The sequence below is a fragment of the Maniola hyperantus genome, chromosome 22 (assembly GCF_902806685.2).
Source record: "Maniola hyperantus chromosome 22, iAphHyp1.2, whole genome shotgun sequence".
In the NCBI taxonomy this organism is placed as follows: domain Eukaryota; kingdom Metazoa; phylum Arthropoda; class Insecta; order Lepidoptera; family Nymphalidae; genus Maniola; species Maniola hyperantus.
In genome coordinates, this window is record NC_048557.2 from 4,282,903 (window position 1) to 4,302,057 (window position 19,155).

The following is a 19,155-nucleotide window of genomic DNA, read 5'->3' on the forward strand; positions in this document are numbered from 1 at the left end:
TCAATTCCCGGCCGGTCGAAATCACTTTTGACCGGCCGGCGATGGGTTGATGATGATAATGACGACGATGTAATAACTATCGCAATATCATAATCACAACTTCCGTAGTAGCCCTCTACCTTCATTCCATTAAAAGTGTTTTAATTTCATAAAACTATAAACACCTTAATCTTTTAAAAATCACGCATAAAACCTCGAAAGGCCGTTGGACATACTAACGCCTAAAAAAAAGATTCCGACGAATTGAGAACCTCCTCCTTTTTTTGAAGTCGGTTAAAAAATAAGCAGCAAGGAATGTCGACGGACGACCTCGGCCATCCGGTTAAGTTGATACAAACCGTTCCAAGAAACCGCCAAAATCAAGATTGGAACGATACGAGATTTATCTAAAATGCCTTTCTCTTTATGAGTAACAGGTACATGGAAATAATTTTTCTGTCAGGATTTATTGATCCCATCTTCTGAATTTCCATTTAATTTGAAAAATACGCGTATCAATTTCTGTAATTTTTTGTCAATTGGTAAAATAACAGCCTTTATGGTTCCGTACCTCAAAATTAAAAAAAGGAACCCTTCTAGGATCACTTCGTTGTCGGTCTGTCGTGTCTTTCAAGAAACCTACAGGGTACTTACTGCCCGTTGACCTAAAATAATGGGCAGGTAGGCAGGTCTTATAGCAGACATAAGGGGAAGAATCTGAAATCCCTGAATTTGTGGTTACTATAGTGGTATAGCTAGCAGAAGAATAAATAAAGAAAACAAAAATAAATACGACATTTAATAATATTTTATTTCCATTGATATTTGATAATAATCTCAGTTTGACTAGAGACAAATTAGAATATTATAATGATAACGGTTATAATAATATTTTATTTATACCAGATATGATAATTGAATAAAATGTAAAATGACTAGAAAAATAATAACAGCAATAAACAGTGATAAAATCCAAATTCTTACTTACTAACATTAATAAATTATGAGATTAGTCCTGATTAGGCCTTTTTAAAAATAGGCCTTCAAGAAATAGGCTTATTTGCTATAATAATAATTATTGGATAGCTTTAAATAATTAATTTACGATATTTAGAACCTCTGAGAGCGGTTACGCACTCATCCGATCCGAATCTGTGAAAACACGGATATGAAAACTCGGACCGAATTCGGATATTGCTTACGCACTAATCCGACCTCTGATCCAAATCCAAGCTACTTAGTGTCATCATAATTCCTAGGTATCCTTAAGTATGACGGAGAGAAATCGGATGACAGAAGTTGCATCTAGTGCGTAAGCTACCATATAAAATATAGAATAGTACCTACTATGACTATTTCGGAACGTATTTTCACGGATTCGGATCGGATGCAGTGCGTAACCGCTCTAAATGTAAAAAATCAATGATTTACTAAATCATTTACTGAATACTGAAACACATATAGTGTTAGTATGAAGAGATACGCCGACGTTATGGTAGGTTTAGACTATTCAGAGTTTATTTGTTGACATTTCGCTTATTCTATGTATATTCTTAGTATAACATTTTATAATGGGTTTATTTGTAAGGCTGTTTATGTTTAAGCTGTTCATATCATAAGCATAAATAAGGTGACAGTTAAAACATTACACTCTCTTAATTTTTAAGATAGATGCTTTTAAAAATAGTGAAATCTTGGAAGCAGCCTAATATTATTTAGATTGTCTGAAGCTTATTATAAAGCTTAATGAATACATAGAGATTATATCTTCTAGTTCATATTTTGATTCAAATGGATATAATGCGCTAGTATATTTGGTATATTATTTATCTTTATATTTGGTATGTGGTTTGGTATTTGGTATAAACAGACTGTGATAGTTTCGATACTTTATCCTACAGTGCAATATAATGATCTATGCTTTAAGCGTTCTTCCTTGTCAGGAACCACGTCTGCATCGGCTCAGCCTTTCCCTTCATAGAGACATGGCCGCGGTAGGTGAGCTCAAATTGCTCGTCGTGGTTGTCTTCACGCATCAGGTAACTGAAAAAATTGATTTAACGAGATAAGAGCTAGGTGGTTAGTGCATCTGCATGTTCATAAAACTAGAAATCTGATCTTTATAAATAAGGAAGTGTAGATCTTTTTCTCCAAGTAATAAAAATGTTAAGCAACAGGGAGCTGATAGAATTACTGTTTTGCACTGTTTTTTATATATTTATGTTTGAATTTTTGCCAAGTTTCCACGTGGAAAATTGGCAAAAACTCTAACTGTACTAAACCTACTGTAAAAAAATCACAGTCAAAGTATCTAAGGTAAAAGTCGAAACAGAAGAATTAATAGGTTTGTATATTCTAATACCACCAAACAGTTAAAATAAACTTATTGCTTCTAATGTTTTATTACGTTCCTTGGTTTCTAAGAAAAACTTGTATCCAAGAGTTAATAAGTGGTATAGGTTCCGCTATTGATTTTTGTTTAGTCAATATAGCCCAAAGATCAGATCTGAGCAGCCTCTACGACGATTTTTAATAAAAACATAGCGGGCCACCTGATGTTAAGTGATTACCTCTGCCCATGAACATTTGCTGTGCCAGAAGAAATGCGTTGCCGCCCTTTCAGTTATTTGTTGATCCGCCCTTTGAATAATCCTATATCTATTGAAATCTACGACGCATTTTAAACTGAGTCGTCGAGTTATCTTTCTGTTTAAAATGCGCCGACTATAGTAAGAACAACGCCTAAGGGAGTTGGATCCACAGATAATTATATTAATTACCTGTAAGTATCCTCGCTGACATTGATAGTCCCTGGGACACCAGTAGTCTCGCACCGACTTGTCAGGTTCACTGTGTTACCAAAGAGACAATAACGTGGCATTCGGTGACCAATCACACCAGTTACCACTTCTCCAGAGTGGATACCAATTGTTATACCCTGAAGAAACAAATGAATAAATTAAAAAATCATATTCGTAATTAAAAGTTTTTTTTTAATTTATAGACTAGCACTTGGCTGCAATCAGACCTGCTGGAAAGTAATGATGCAGCCTAATATGGAGCCCACTTGCCTTGCACCTATTCACTCTTGACTTTAAGGTACCCAGTGGCCCTACCGCGGTTGTTTGACAGCTACAATGTCACGATCGCAATCATCTCTGATTGGTTAATGCTCGCTCACTATTGGCCACAATGCATTGTTGCAACAAGAATCGCACAAATTCAGCCAATCAGAACATTTGAGATTGTAATAATGATTGATGCAGGTTTTAGACAATCACCCTACATGTTTAATTTGAGGTCGAAATGCCATTAAAAAGTAATGTAGCTTATCCTAATCAATAGATAGAGATATCACGCAGATTTTACAAAAAAATAATCGATAGTTCTATATCAGCGATTTCAGCATGAGAAAATTTATGTCGATCTAATAAATGTTTTGAGAGAAACTTCAAAAAATTTAGTACGTACCACTGGTTCGTCATCTACAGTGACTGTACGAGAGAGATCCATCATTTCAAGAGCAAGCAGTGAAATGTGTTTAGCGTGCGCCACTTTGTATTCTGGCAGACCAGATACCGCCATGTATTTGTCACCAACTGTTTCGACCTGAAATACATTTTAATTAGAAATCTTACTTACTAGCTTATGCTCGCGACTTCGTCCGCGTGAACTACACAAATTTCAAACCCCTATTTCACCCTATCCTTATAAATCCTTTCTTAGCGGATGCCTACGTACGTCATAATAACTATCTGCATGCCAAATTTCAGCCCGATCCGTTCAGTAGGCATATGAAAGTCAACTCACCTTGTAGACGTCAGGGTTCCGCTTCGGATCAGTAAGGACGTCAAATGCCGTATATAGATCGTTGAGCATCTTGACAATCTTCATGGCGCCTTTGTGATCGATGTTCCTGGCGCAGTAGTTGGCAAAGCCCACAATCCCACTGAACAGCAAGGTAACAGGGTCATACCGACGCGCGGGAACGGGGCGGCGATGACGAAGCTCGGTAGCCACGCTTATTGGTAGCACTGAGTATAGCAATCTGAAAATACATAAGAAATAGAACGATTCCATTCCACGCGGGCATGATTTGAACAGCAGGTAATTAGATAAGGCTAACTTTAACTTTTGTTGTAACATTTTTAATTTTTTTTTTTAAATAGATATAGCGAGCAAACGAGCAGGCGGGTCACCTGATGTTAAGTGATTACCGCCGCTCATGAACATTTGCAGCACCAGAGGAGCCGCCGATGCGTTGCCGGCCTTTTAGGAATTTGTTGGTCCGCCCCTTGAATAACCCCATGTTATAATCTAGTGGGAACACCGCCGATGGGAGTTGGTTCCACAGTTTGCACGTGCGTGGAAAGAAGGAAAATGATGCCATGATGATGATGATGATGAAAAAGAAGGAAGGATGCCTTTGAAAAGCCATTTTCCAAGACCTGAAAATTTTTCAAGTGAATGAAAACATCGTGAGGAAACCTGCATGCCTGAGAGTTCTCCATGATGTTTTCAGAGGTGTGTGAAGTCTGCCAATCCGCACTTGGCCTGTGTGGTAACTTTGGCCCAACCCATCTCATTCTGAGAGGGTTCTGCGCTCAGTAGTGAGTAGTTAGTAGTGGCTAGCATGGTGGAAATTGGGGAAATGGAAATGGAAATTTGGTTCACTAAGTAGGTAGGTATGGCCAAAGCTCAAATTTCTTATTGTGAGAGGAGACCCGTGCTCAGTAGTGAGCTGGCGATGGGTTGATCATGATGAGGAAGTAAGCAACTCACTCACCTATCGGTTTTCTGTTTCTCAGCTTCCAACTCTCGGAAGGTCTGCTGGAGCTTGTCAGTAAGAACCTCCAGATTTTGAGTCAACTTGTAATCAGCTTCGAACTGTTCAGACATTAACACCAGGTCCCTTGTAGCATCGTGGAGTGGAATGTCCGAGATGCATAGTCCACGTCTGTAGAAGAATCAGCCATTTTTAGGGTTCCGTACCTCAAAAGGAAAAACGGAACCCTTATAGGATCACTTTGTTGTCTGTCTGTCTGTCTGCCAAGAAACCTACAGGGTACTTCCCGTTGACCTAGAATCATGAAATTTAGCAGGTAGGTAGGTCTTATAGCTGACATTCGGGGAAAAATCTGAAAACCTGAATACACACATCGCACAAAAAAAATTAAATTGAAGTCATGAACTAATAATTAGTATTTTCAATTTTCGAACTAAGATAACTATGATACCCCACTTGATAGTGGGGTATCATATGAAAGGTCTTCACCTGTGCATTCTAAAACAGATTTTTATTATTTTTATGCATCATACATAGTTTTTGAATTATCGTGTAAAATGACGGAAAAATTCGACTGTAGTACGGAACCCTCGGTGCGCGAGTCTGACTCGCCCTTGGCCGGTTTTTTATTACCAAAACATAGGTATAGTCCGCGGCAGGTTGAGATGGCAATCGAGATATAAAGACGGGGGACGCCCCGCACACCCGCACGTCACCCACGCTCGCCCGCACTGAGTTAGAGCTGGAGCTGTACGGGTGTGCAGGGCGTTCCCTCACCGATTCCCATCTAGACCTGTCACCGACTATACTTTTAGGCTGACGTATGTGTTATGAGTATACATAGTCTGTGTCAATCTTGATACAAGAGGTCCGTGTCATTAGTCTTAGTTAGAAAAAGTCATCTTGTGATTTGTGATTATTAAATTATATTTATATTTTCTATACACTTGATGCAGGCTATTTTATTGTCATATTATTTATACTAAAGTATTATAAATTATACATGGTGTCAGAAGTGTCGTGGAAAAAACCATGCCGGACACAAAAGTTGAGAGACAGCACGAAGGACAAACAAATGTCACCGAAGTCACATCAAAAAGGCTCAATATAGTCGGAAACGTTAAGCCTATGAGCCTGGAGGGCAATTGTGCAGTTAATTGGAAGAAGTGGCAACAAGCATTTGGCATATTTTTAAAGGCAAGTGGCCTTTCCGAGGAATCTGATACAAGAAAAGTCGCAGTATTTTTACATTTTATAGGCAGTGAATGCCTGGAAATATTCAACACTTTCAGTCTAGACATAGAAGAAATTACGTACAGTCAACTAATAAAGAAATTTGAAGAATATTTTGTGCCGAAAAGAAACATAACCTATGAATGCTACAAGTTTTTTACAACAAAACAAAATGTAGGTGAAAGTCTGGAAGACTTCTTAACACGTTTAATAAACAAAAGTAAGTCCTGCGAATTCGAGAGTTTACAAGAAAGAATGATAAAGGATATTTATATCACTAACATGCATGAAAATTATCAACATGTTCGGGAAAAACTTTTACTCGAAGAGGATTTGACCCTAGAACGGGCAAGGAATCTGTCAAAAACTATAGTGTCAGCAAAGTCTCATGCAGCCGAATTCAAGGAATCTACTAATGTGTTCTTCCAACGTCAGTCACTCAGTCAGTCTATGTCACAGTCAAGGGCAAGGTCGCAGTCAAGAACAATGGCTCAGTCAAGAAATAGATCACAGTCTCAAAATAGGAATATATGTACTCGGTGTGGACAAGTTCATCGATTTAAATGTCCAGCGCGCAATGCAAGGTGCAAAAAGTGTTCATTTTTAGGTCATTATGCAGCATTTTGTAAGTCTAAACAAGTGAAATATGTACAACAAGAGGATAATGATACATATGAAGGTAATGAGTCAAACTGTTTATTTGTCGGGCATTTAAATTCAAGTCTATCTACAAATGCAGATTGGAGTGTTAATTTTTTAATTAATAACATAAATGTACAGTGTATTTTAGATACAGGAAGTGATGCTAATGTCATGTCATATAATTTGTTTCAGTCATTAAATGTCATTGAGAATTTGTCACCTTGTCATGCCAAAGTAACGTCTTATTGTGGAAATAGTATTCCAATATTAGGTCAACAAAAGCTTGAATGTACCTATTATATAAATAGTCAATCTCAGTCAAAAACAATTAATTTTATTATAGCAAATGTGTCGTCTCCAACTGTCATTGGTAAAACTACATGTACAGAGTTAGGTCTTATTAAAAGAGTCTTTAATATAGCCAAGTCAGATGATTGTCAAAGTGTATGTCAGAATTATGAGTCAAACACAGTCACAAGTCATTGTCAAAGTATATGTCAGAACTATGAGTCAAATCCAGTCACAAGTGATAGTCAAACTCTGTCCGAGTCTCATAATTGTCAAGTTAACAATAATAATTGTCAGTCACAGTCACATTATAAAAATAATTGTCATGTTCAGTCACATTTACAGTCATATTATATTAATAATAATAATGATTTACAGAGTCTTTTGTCTAAGTATAAATCTGTATTCGATGGATTGGGCTGTCTACCTGGTGAGTGTCACATTACTGTCAATAAAGATGTCCGTCCCAAAATTGATCCACCACGGAAAGTTCCATTCTCATTACATGATAGACTGAAGAAGGAATTGGACCATATGGAAAGTCTGGATGTCATCACCAAGGTTACCGAGCCAACGTCATGGGTGAGTTCACTTATTTTAGTCGAAAAGAAAAATGGTCAACTTAGAGTCTGTCTTGACCCAAGAAATTTGAACGAAGCGATATGTAGATCACATTATCCAATACCTACTATTGATATTGTGCGATCCAAGCTACATGGAGCATCATATTTTTCTACGCTGGATGCTAGCAGTGGATTTTGGGTTATCTGTCTTGATTTAGAAAGTTCAATGTTGTGTACGTTCAACACCCCATTTGGCCGGTACAGGTTTAAGAGATTACCTTTTGGTATCAACTGTGCCCCTGAAATATTTCATAGAATTATGACAGAAACATTTGGTGTACTACCTGGAGTCATGGTGTATGCTGATGATATTTTAGTCTATGGCAAGGATCGTCAAGAACATGATGAAAATCTACAAAGAGTGTTTAAAAAAGCTCAAGAAGTCAACCTAAAGTTTAATAAAAGTAAGTGTAAATTTGGTCATACACAAGTCAAATATTTAGGACATATATTTTCAAAAAATGGAGTGTCCCCCGACCCAGATAAAGTCAGGGCTATCAAAGATATGCCGTCGCCTGTCTGTCTCAAGGATCTACAAAGATTTCTAGGAATTTTAAATTATCTGGGAGGATTTATTAAGAATTTGGCAGAGGAAACTGAACCTCTACGTCTGTTATTAAAAAAGTCAAGCGAATGGTCATGGAATGAGAGTCATGAAGCTACATTTACACGTCTAAAAAATATTATTTGTCAAGCGCCAGTCTTATCACACTATAATGTCAAAAAGTCAGTAGTCTTGTCAGTCGATTCAAGTCAGTCAGCAGTCGGTGCAGTCTTGCTTCAAGATAATCATCCAATTTGTTATGCTTCTAAAACATTAACGTCAAGTCAGAAAAACATGGCACAAATTGAAAAAGAACTATATGCCATTGTCTTTGGATGTAGTCGATTTCATCAATATCTATATGGTAAAATAGTCACAGTAGAAACAGATCATCGTCCATTAATTACTTTATTTAAAAAGCCTTTAGCTGAAGTCCCAACACGTCTGCAGAGGTTAATGCTGAGATTACAGTCCTACGACCTAAAGGTTGAATACAAACCTGGCACTAAAATGTATATTGCCGATTCTTTATCACGTGCAGCTTTACCTGAGTGTAGTGAAGATGAGTTGGATGAAGATGTCATGGTGCATGTCAATATGCTAGTAAAAAACTTACCTATTTCAGAAGAACGTCTTCAGTGGCTTGTCAAGGCTACGGAAAGTGATGAATGTTTGCAGCTACTGAAAAAATACTATCAGAAAGGATGGCCTGATAGAAAGTCAGAAGTCAATAAACTAGTCCTACCTTATTGGAATTGTCGTCATGAAGTCCATGCTGTCGGTAATTTATTATTAAAAGGTAACAGTCTTATAATACCTACAAAATTAAGGTCAGAAATTTTGAGAATAATACACAGTGGTCATCAAGGCATCGAAAAATCAAAGAATTTTGCCAGAGGAGTTGTATATTGGCCCTTAATGTCACATGATATACAACAGTGTGTGGAAAATTGTGAAATATGTCTATCACACAGGAATGCTAATCCACCTGAACCTCTTATGTCACATAAAATTTGTTCTTTTCCTTGGGAAAAAGTGGGCATGGATTATTTAAAATTCAAAAATCAAACTATACTTGTCGTTGAAGATTATTATTCAAATTATATTGAAATTGCTAATGTCAGTTCAACGGGAGCCAAAGCTCTGATAAATGCGCTGAAACCTATATTCAGTCGCCACGGAATTCCTGTATTTGCGAACACGGATAACGGTCCGCCTTATAATTCCCAAGAATTCAAACAGTTCTTAGAGTCATGGAATATAACTCATACCACATCTAGTCCATACCTGCCTCGTTCTAATGGATTAGTGGAGTCTGGAGTAAAAATTGTAAAACGCATACTTACTAAATGTGCAGAGTCAGGTGATGATCCATATCTTGCATTATTGCAATACAGAACTACACCTAGAAACAACCTACCATCTCCATCTGAGTTACTGATGTCCCGTCGTCTCAGAACACTTATACCTACTGTTGTAAAACACCTTGAACCTAAAGTAATGAGTCATAGGATATATAAGAAAATAAAACAACAGAATAATTATAAACAAAAGTTTTATTATGATAAAAAGTCAAAAAAATTGCCTAATGTCAACAAAGGAGATAAAATTATGTTTAAAAAGTCACCAGAGTCAAAATGGCAACCGGGAAAAATTGTCAAGGAATGTGATCAACCTAGATCATTTATAGTTGAAGCTCCAGATGGGTCTACATACAGAAGAAATCGCCAGCACTTGCTATCTTCGCATTCTTCAAGTCCAACTAAGGATACAATTCATGAAAACAAAGTAGAAAGTCCAGTCAGTAATAAACATGTCAGTCCAAAGAAGGAAATGAGAATGGAAGATTGTAAAGAAAGTAAAGATAAGGGAATAAAGACAACAATAAGTGGTAGACAGGTCAAACCCCCAGTTAGATTTCAAGATTGCTATGATTAAGGATAATTTGTGAAAGTAGATTTTAAGTTTTCAAACTATAGTTGTACCACTGTCAGTCTATAAGTTAAAATGTTATGTCAAATGTCAGTATGTAAATTTTTATAAAATTGTCACACATTGTGTTGGTCCTAATGTCTTCATAAGTTAAGTTAATGTTTTAAAAAACAAAACAAAATGAAAAAGGGAGATGTTATGAGTATACATAGTCTGTGTCAATCTTGATACAAGAGGTCCGTGTCATTAGTCTTAGTTAGAAAAAGTCATCTTGTGATTTGTGATTATTAAATTATATTTATATTTTCTATACACTTGATGCAGGCTATTTTATTGTCATATTATTTATACTAAAGTATTATAAATTATACAGTATGCAAGCCCGCTACGCCGCGCTGTAGCGCGCAGAAAAATTCATACATTCATCAGAGCTGCCTTTGTGTTTACATCTAACTTAACTTAGTGAGGAATTCGCAGTACACAGACAAGCCGTCAAAGCTAGTTAATTCTATAAAACGGCTTTTTGAGAATCACCAAAACACGAATTCCTAAATCATGAAAAAGTCTTGAAGTTTTCTTGCAATAGAAGCTATGTAGGTACTTACCGAGTCAAATCATCAAGATTAGTAACACTGGGGTAGCATTGGAACACCACCACGTCTGTATCTGGTATGTAAAGCATTTGACCCTGAGAAAAACAATGAATGATATAAATTTGCATTTCTTAATAATACAGAGCTACTAGATGATGCTCCGCGTGAATTTAGGTTTTCCTCATCCATCAACTTATACGCTATTACCTTTAAACGCAATGAAGCGATTTCTTCATGAGGATCCGTAACAGTCATCTCCTCTGATTTAGTCTTTAGCACATACACAGTATTGATATGCGCCAGAACGTTCGCAAACGTCATCTCTAAATGTGGACGGACCTGAAAATAGTAAGGTAATCTTTTTTTTACAATATAAAAATGAATCACTAAATGTGTTGCTCATCGCAAATCTCGAGAACCGCTGAACCGATTTCGCTAATTCTTTTTTTATAATATTCCATGAAGTACGAGGGTGGTTTTTACGGAAAGGAAAACTTTAATTCAACCTCCCCCTCAATTTTCTAAACAAGATAAATACAAGAGTGAATAGGCATCTTCCAGGCAAGCACGCTCCATCTTAGGCTGCATAATCACTTGCCAGCAGGTCTGATTGCAGCCAAGCGCTAGTCTATATATTAAATTTTTTTTTTGACTCCATATTATCCTTGGATTCATTAAACTTCGACAATCTCCCTGGCGCAGTAGTTAACGCTGTGGTCTTATTAGTGGGAGTTCCCGGGTCCGATTCCCGGCAGGGGTTTGGAATTTTATAATTTCTCTGGTCTGGTCTGGTGGCAGGCTTCGGCCGTGGCTAGTTACCACCCTACCGACGAAGCCGTGCTGCCAAGCGATTTAGCTCCGGTAAAATGCCGTGTAGAAATGTAGAAAAGAAAAGTACGCGCTCAGGTCTGAGAAGAGCCCACAACAAACTCACTCTCTCTCAGTCTTAAGACAGTTAAAATGTGATTTATGTCAGATCAACATATTCCTGAAAGGCCGGCAACGCATCAGCAGTTCCTCTGGTTCTGCAAATGTTCATGGGCGGCGGTAATCCCTTAACATCAGGTGACCCGCCAGCGCCCACACTAATTGTATTTAAAAAAACCGGCCAAGTGCGAGTCAGGCTCGCGCAACGAGGGTTCCGTACTACAGTCGTATTTTTTCGACATTTTGCACGATAATTCAAAAACTATGGTGGATAAAAATAAATAAAAAATTGTTTTATAATGCACAGGTGAAGCCCTTTCATATGATACCCCACTTGATATAGTTATCTTACTTCGAAAATGGAAAATACTAATTATTAGTTTATGACCACAATTAAATTTTTTTTGTGTGATGTAACCACAAATTCACGGTTTTCATATTTTTCCCCGAATGTCAGCTATAAGACCTATCTATCTGCCAAATTTCATGATTCTAGGTCAACGGGAAGTACCCTGTAGGTTTCTTGACAGACAGACAACAAAGTGATCCTATAAGGGTTCCGTTGTTCCTTTTGAGGTACGGAACCCTAAAAAACAACTTACCGTCTCCAATACATCAGTGATCTTGCACCCAGGTCGTGTAACTCTGGGAAGCAGACGGGACACGGTGCGCCCGGCTTGCACGATGTTCAGCTCGCGATCGAACATCAGGTGGAATGGGAACACTCGGCAGAATGTCGACGGACTGACCTTTGGTTCTGAAAAGTGCAACAACCAATGATGAAAATTCTAAAAATAATTTTCAGTAATTTCACAAATCAAACATTAGGGCTGTAATAATCTAGTGGTTAAGACGTCGATCTCCTACTTGGAACTAGCTAACCTCTTAGTGTGCCTGCCATACGTCCGAGGGGAAGAGCAGTCTTCGGACCGGTATACCCCGGTAACATGGCTAATTCTCTTCGGGTATATTGTTGGCTATGACCTGGCTGGGGGGAGGTTTCTTCTCCGCTGACTAGCAGAGGGCACAGTGAATGAAGTGAAGTGAAGCGCCCGTTGGGTCCACGGAGGGGTGGGGGGGCTAGTTGGTGCGCTTAGGAAGGAAGGTGGGGGGACGTCTCTGGCTGGGTTGATAGTTGATTGCCAGGCGCCAGGCGACGCGCAGGTGGGTTTTTTTGGGTTTTAGTGGGTATTCCGGTCGACTCTCGGCTGGCGTTTTTTACATACCTTCCTTCCAGTTGGCTGGCTGGTTGGGTTGACCGCAGCGTCGTCATAACATAACGCATAACTGAGTAGGTTCCTGCGGTAGTGGAGCGGTGCTGGAGATAAGAGGTATTTGGTAAATCTTACCAAGTGACAAAGTTTCGATCTCTGCAATCTCTGGTACAGATACCCGTCCAGGGTTGGATGTCTCCGTGATAAGGAACTGGACATGATCACATTCCTCCTTTGTCTTCAAAATATCTACCTGAACCTCCGTCTTGTGCAGCTTGCTGGTCACCGTCTGAAATACATTAAGTTTTTTAAATCCGGAAGCGAGATTGTAACTGATGGATTCGATAAGTAGGTATGGTACGTGACAAGTCGAGATGGCAAACGGGGTATGAGGCGGGAGGATGCCTCGCACGTCCATGGCCGTAGCCAGAAATTGATTTCAGAACGGGTGCCATGAAAAGGTTCTCGATATATAGACAGACAGACAGACCCACTTTCGCATTTAGAATATTAGTATGGATAAGGAGTTCAGTCAGCTCTCTCCACTTTTACCATTTAAAAGATGCTTTAAACCATGATGTTTTGCTATGGTGGAGCTCGTATCCCTTTCGCTTAAAGTTTTTTCCTGTATTAAAACAAAAAATATATATTCTATCTCACTGTCAAATTGAAAATTACCCAATAAACTCTCTTGTCAGGAAAGAATTAAGACCCTGATACCCTCCCCCCCCTTCCCCATTCATCATTACTTAGAGAAAATTTCACTTTATGACGTCCAAAACTGCCGAACAGACGAGGAAGATTTAGTTGGCCAGGAATCCGTGGCTCTTTTGCTTTTTGTTGGGGTTCTTTATACTTATTTCTATAATTAATTGAAAATACTGTGAAGTATACCTTTACAATCCCGATGACAATATGCTCCAAGCCAGGCCTGTCAGAATAGTAGTGCAGGACCAACGCCCCATCTTCAGGTCTTTCGGTACAACGGAACGATGGAGCACGCATACCAGGGTAAAGAGTGCCGAGATGGTCATGCAGACCATCCAAGTTCTGTAGGATTTATATGAGCTGAGCTGATTTTACAATCATAATGTTATATCTACCTACTAGCGACCCGCGGCAGTTTCGCATGGGTGCAATGTAGATACTAATGTGGTGTCATTCAGGTGTATTTGCCTCGGAAACTCTCAAATGAGAGGATTTTTTCCGATCTAATTAACATGGGATCTCTTATTTTTTGAGAACTATAGCTATAAACCTTCCTCTTGAATCACTCTATCTATTGGTGAAAACCGCATTAAAATCCGTTGCGTAGTTTAAAAGATCTACGCGTTCATACATACAGACAGCGGGAAGCGACTTTATTTTATACTATGTAGAGAAGAGCAAATTACGAACAGTACGCGACAGATAATAATGTACATCGGTCTTTAAAATGACATTTCTACTTTGTAGAGCGTTGTCTTGAAGGTGTGAAGTCTACCAATCCTCACTTGGTCAATTAGGTGCAAAGTGTAAACTTTACATTCTGAGAGATGAGAGAAGACTTGTGTGTCAATGGGTTGAGATGATGATGAAATAAGAAACAGATGGAGTAGCAAATAACTTAAGATAACGTATAGTTAAATATGAATAATAAAACTCTACCTGTAAGAAATCACGTGGCGTAGCGCCTAGAACTTGAAGAATCTTATCATATCCGGAGTCTTGACAAAATTCAAAGAAAGTCATGCCGAAGAGTTCCAAAATAGCGTCTGCAGGTTTCTCTGTAAGATGGATTATTATGAACTAGCTGATGCTCGCGACTTCGTACGCGTGGATTTAGGTTTTTGTAAATCCTGTGGGAACTCTTAAATTTTCCGGGATAAAAAGTAGCCAATGTCCTTCCCCGGGTTGCAAGCTACCTCTATTGACGGTTGAGCCGTGAAAAGCTAGCAGACAGACAGACAGACAGACAGACAGACACACTTTCGCATTTATAATATTAGTATGAATTGATCAGTTTTATATGCCAACTAAAAATATCTACTTAGTTAAGTATCTCAAATTACGAGATTGCCTCACATTTTATTACTGTCGGATACCCGAAGTGTGATACTACGCTAAAAATAAAAATAAACCATCTTCGCATTATTGCCTCTCTAATGAAAACGGTTTGGCACATCAATTAGTTGGTTTCAAAGTCTATAACGGACATGCATATAATATACATTTTTGTGTTTTTATTAAAAAAGATGAGCTGGACTGAGACTGGACTGAGACGGATTGTGAGTTAGGGTGCAGGCTGCGAGGGGGGGGGGGTTGGGCCAGCAATGTTGAATTCTTTCATTCTCATTATTCATATTATCCCGCAACCCGCACCCTTTCTCATAAGCCGTCTCAAGTCTCAAGTGAAACGATATAGCTACAATTACGTAGATACGCACCCAAAATTTCAACAGCAGCAGTTATGAGATTGTACGTAATCTCATCCTCGTATATCTGTCGTACAAGGAAAGATCCCTCCATAGCCACTTCTGCCTTTTTCCTGAAATCAGGTAATTCGATTTTTTTAGTAGGCACCAACATCTATTGTACCTAAGTATAGTAGTATAGTAGTTATTAGGTAAAATTAACTTCTTAAGCCTGGTTCATGACAGAGCGTAGTAGGATAGGTCATAGGTGGTTCATTTTGGACTAGCTGATGCCCGCAACTTCGTCCACGTGGATTTACGTTTTTCAAAATCCCGCGGGATCTCTTTGATTTTCCGGGATACCAAAAAAAATATAGTCCGCCCCTTGAATAAACCCATGTTGTAATCTAGTGGGAACACCACCGATGGGAGTTGGTTCCACAGTTTGCATGTGCGTGGAAATAAGGATCTGGCACAACGGACGGTCGAAGTTATGTGGCGTGCGAAAAGGCCTACGTATGTTGACGTAAACTAAAATTGCTGTGCCCCAACGGGGCTTCTATATTGTAATAATATATATTAATAATTTATCAATATTGGAATGCAAGAATAATAAATGACTAAATGACTAAACACTAAACAGGCAGTTGGATATATAAAGTCTAACTCGTTTTGCTAGTTAGGTAGAACCTAAATAAGGACCTGTCATCAGTATTATGATTACTGTTTCGACTTACTTGATTCTTTCCCATATTTCTTCGCCATAGGTTTTCGTCACCAGCAATTCCAATGCGTAGTTCACAAATCCGTACTGTAATAAATTATTTAATTTTTATTATACTTCTTCGACATCGTTCACAAAATACCTACAGTCAATAAAATCGTAATTTATAGCTTACCATTTTTTAAGAAATTATTGTTCGATTACAGTTCCCTCAAATCTGCAAAAAAGAACTGAATATTATTATTGTAATATTGATCTTTTTGGGACTAGCTATTACCCATTACCCGCGGAGAAAGACGCGGGTAATGGGTAATAGCTAGTGATAGGTATAATTTGTGAATAATTTGTGAAAGCATATTAAGTTTCTAAAAATCCCACAGGAACTCTTTGATTTTCCAGGATGATAAATATAGCCTACTTATATCCGTTTCTGGGTGACCGATCAATTGACAAAAAACAAATGACAAAGTTTCATTTCCCAAACAAATTTTGGCAAAATTATGAATCGTTTTATGATCGTTATAAAACTTATGTTTCTACAAATAATTCATTTGATAAAACAAATTACCAGACAAATTGTTATTTCATAAAATATCATTTGAGAAACAATTGATTTCTTTAATCGTGTTAATTAGTAAAACAACATATCGCACTTTTTTTTTGATAAAATGAACTGTTTGATAAATACTTTAAGAATTCACTCAAATCTTTTATATTATGTCGACCGGGCCGACGGAAGAGACCGCTTACTATAATGGGGGGTCTCTTTCAACCCAGAAAAACGGAGCCCCTCCTCCGCTCCGTCGATGGGCCCCGGTCGACGAGAAGAGACCACCACTATGGTGGGGGGGTCTCTCTCATCCCCCCCGCTCCCACCATCAAGAGCGAGCGAAGCGAGCTCGGGACTTGGGGATGGCGGGGTCTTACAGACCCCGCCATCCCCTTCGTGGGTTATTTTTTTTTTACCACCCAGAAAAAAGGAGCCCCGCGCAGCGGGGCTCCGTCGACGGGCCCCGGTCGCCGAGAAGAGACCACCACTATGGTGGGGGGTCTCTTTCCTCCCCCCCGCTCCCACCATCAAGAGCGAGCGAAGCGAGCTCGGGACTTGGGGCACTCCGACTTGGAACGGTTAGGTTAGAAGGGGATGGCGGGGTCTGTAAGACCCCGCCATCCCCTTCGTGGGTTATTTCTTTTTTTACCACCCAGAAAAAAGGAGCCCCGCGAAGCGGGGCTCCGTCAACGGGCCCCGGTCGCCGAGAAGAGACCACCACTATGGTGGGGGGTCTCTTTCCTCCCCCCCGCTCCCACCATCAAGAGCGAGCGAAGCGAGCTCGGGACTTGGGGCACTCCGACTCGGAACGGTTAGGTTAGAAGGGGATGGCGGGGTCTGTAAGACCCCGCCATCCCCTTCGTAGGTTATTTCTTTTTTTACCACCCAGAAAAAAAGGAGCCCCGCGAAGCGGGGCTCCGTCGACGGGCCCCGGTCGACGAAAAGAGACCACCACTATGGTGGGGGGTCTCTCTCATCCACCCCCGCTCCCACCATCAAGAGCAAGCGAAGCGAACTCGGGACTTGGGCCACTCCAACTCGGAACGGTTAGGTTAGAAGAGGATGGCGGGGTCTGAGACCCCGCCATCCCCTTCGTGGGTTATTTCTTTTTTTCGCACCCAGAAAAAAGGAGCCCCATGATATTATTGATGCGTTGCATAGGGGTTTGCATATGTATGCAAAACAGACTTTTTGTATGTTTTTTGTTAATTAGTTATTTTATCAAATAATAAATTTATCATCTATTATTTTGTAAAATCGCGAATTTGAAAAACAAATTATTTGGTGAAATAATAAATTTTTAAAAATTTGGAAAGTTAAACATTTGTGAATAGAATATTTGACAAATGATCTTTTGTAAAATGATATGTTTGCGGTATACGACGTTTGTGATTTGATTAGTTTTTCAAAAGTTTTTGGTGAACTGATAATTTGTCATACGTTTTTTGTCATTCATTAGTGAACCCCGTTTCTGGGATGCAAGTTATGTCGAAACCAGGTACTTTGTACCAAACTTCGTCGAAATCCGTTCAACGGATGGGCCGTGAAAGCTAGAAGACAGACAGACAGATACAATTTCGCATTAATTGTAATATTAAGTATGGATTGGGATTAAGAAAATTTAGATAGCTACTTAAACCCTTGTTTATTTTCCATAGGGCAGACAATTTATTTTTGCTAGTTTTCCACTTATGATTTCCAATTTGAGCCATCTTTGCAAATATGGAAATACTAGTATGTAAAAATAAGGTTGTACTGGCTTGGAAGGCAGCATGGCTGGTTCGTGGTTCGCACTTCGCACTAGGCACTACCAAGGTTTTCATGTATGTAGAAGCGAAGATTCTACAACCTATTTGACGATAGATGGCGTTATATGCATTTTGCGCGTGAAAATTTCAAAAGGCGCAGATAAAAATATCTAGTTTTATTAGAAATTGATAAATATATTTAATTAAAATTAATTATAGATAAACAATTATAACAAAGATAAATTGGATAAATTAGCAAAAAATAAATAGGTACCCTACGTATATTTTTTATAATGGTATCTGACAACTAAGTTACCTACTTACTTACCTAATTAAATTAATAGAATAGGTCCTGGATTTTAAACACATTCAAACTAAATTTAAATCATAAAAACAATAAATATCTACAGTTTTCTTTTTACATGACTATAAAGTTTGCTGAAACTCCAAAAAACAAGTGTATAAAATAAAAAAAATATATGTCTTACCTTTTTTTTCACTTTAAATGAACTGGTTTTGAAATTTTCACAATTTTCAGCACTGAAGCCATATATTTATGGTTACGTTGTGTTTGTTTTTACTCAGGCCGTGAATTACGTTCTCTATACGTAACTGCACGCACCAGCAGTTTGGCGCAAACTGCCGTACCAATCCTGAGTAACCACAGATTATAATCACAAAATTCTCACATACAAAATCTTTCTTATAAAATAATTTTTAACTATACCACACAATTAAATCTTAAGATTAAGCATAAATAGCATATAAGACAATACTTTTCGTATTTTTTCAAAAAACGTCGATGTTTTTCACTCAATATTTTCTTCAAAGACGTACTGACATCTAACAGAGTTTTCCTTAACCATAGCTATGCGCTATCTCACACTAGATGTCGCTAGTAGGTTGTTTCACTTTTCAGTGCCACCTTATGAAAATTTCTGAGAAATACTTGGAACTAAGTAGGTAATAGTAATAAAGA

At 38.5% G+C, this 19,155-nt stretch overlaps 1 protein-coding gene across 1 annotated transcript; it reads right to left on the reverse strand.

The window, feature by feature from the left end:
- Positions 1-769: 769 nt before the first annotated feature.
- Gycbeta100B (guanylate cyclase soluble subunit beta-1-like) lies at positions 770-18,803 on the reverse strand. Its single transcript, XM_034980546.2, has 15 exons — positions 18,666-18,803; positions 16,054-16,097; positions 15,892-15,965; positions 15,188-15,288; positions 14,409-14,527; positions 13,656-13,811; positions 12,897-13,050; positions 12,150-12,304; positions 10,828-10,959; positions 10,633-10,715; positions 4,766-4,936; positions 3,790-4,027; positions 3,451-3,588; positions 2,760-2,917; positions 770-2,022 (listed from the first exon to the last, which is right to left on the reverse strand). The coding sequence occupies exons 2-15, from the start codon at positions 16,054-16,056 to the stop codon at positions 1,902-1,904; spliced, it is 1,803 nt and encodes a 600-aa protein (XP_034836437.1). The 5' UTR covers positions 16,057-16,097; positions 18,666-18,803; the 3' UTR covers positions 770-1,901.
- Between the last annotated feature and the right edge of the window lie 352 nt (positions 18,804-19,155).

Bases quoted from the DNA above. Each gene is read 5' to 3' on its own strand.
- Gycbeta100B (XM_034980546.2), bottom strand. The intron at 10,716-10,827 runs GTAATAGCGTAT...TGTTTTTCTCAG, and splicing joins TCGCTTCATTGCGTTTAAAG to GGTCAAATGCTTTACATACC. The intron at 2,918-3,450 runs GTACGTACTAAA...TTGTTTCTTCAG, and splicing joins CTGTAGATGACGAACCAGTG to GGTATAACAATTGGTATCCA.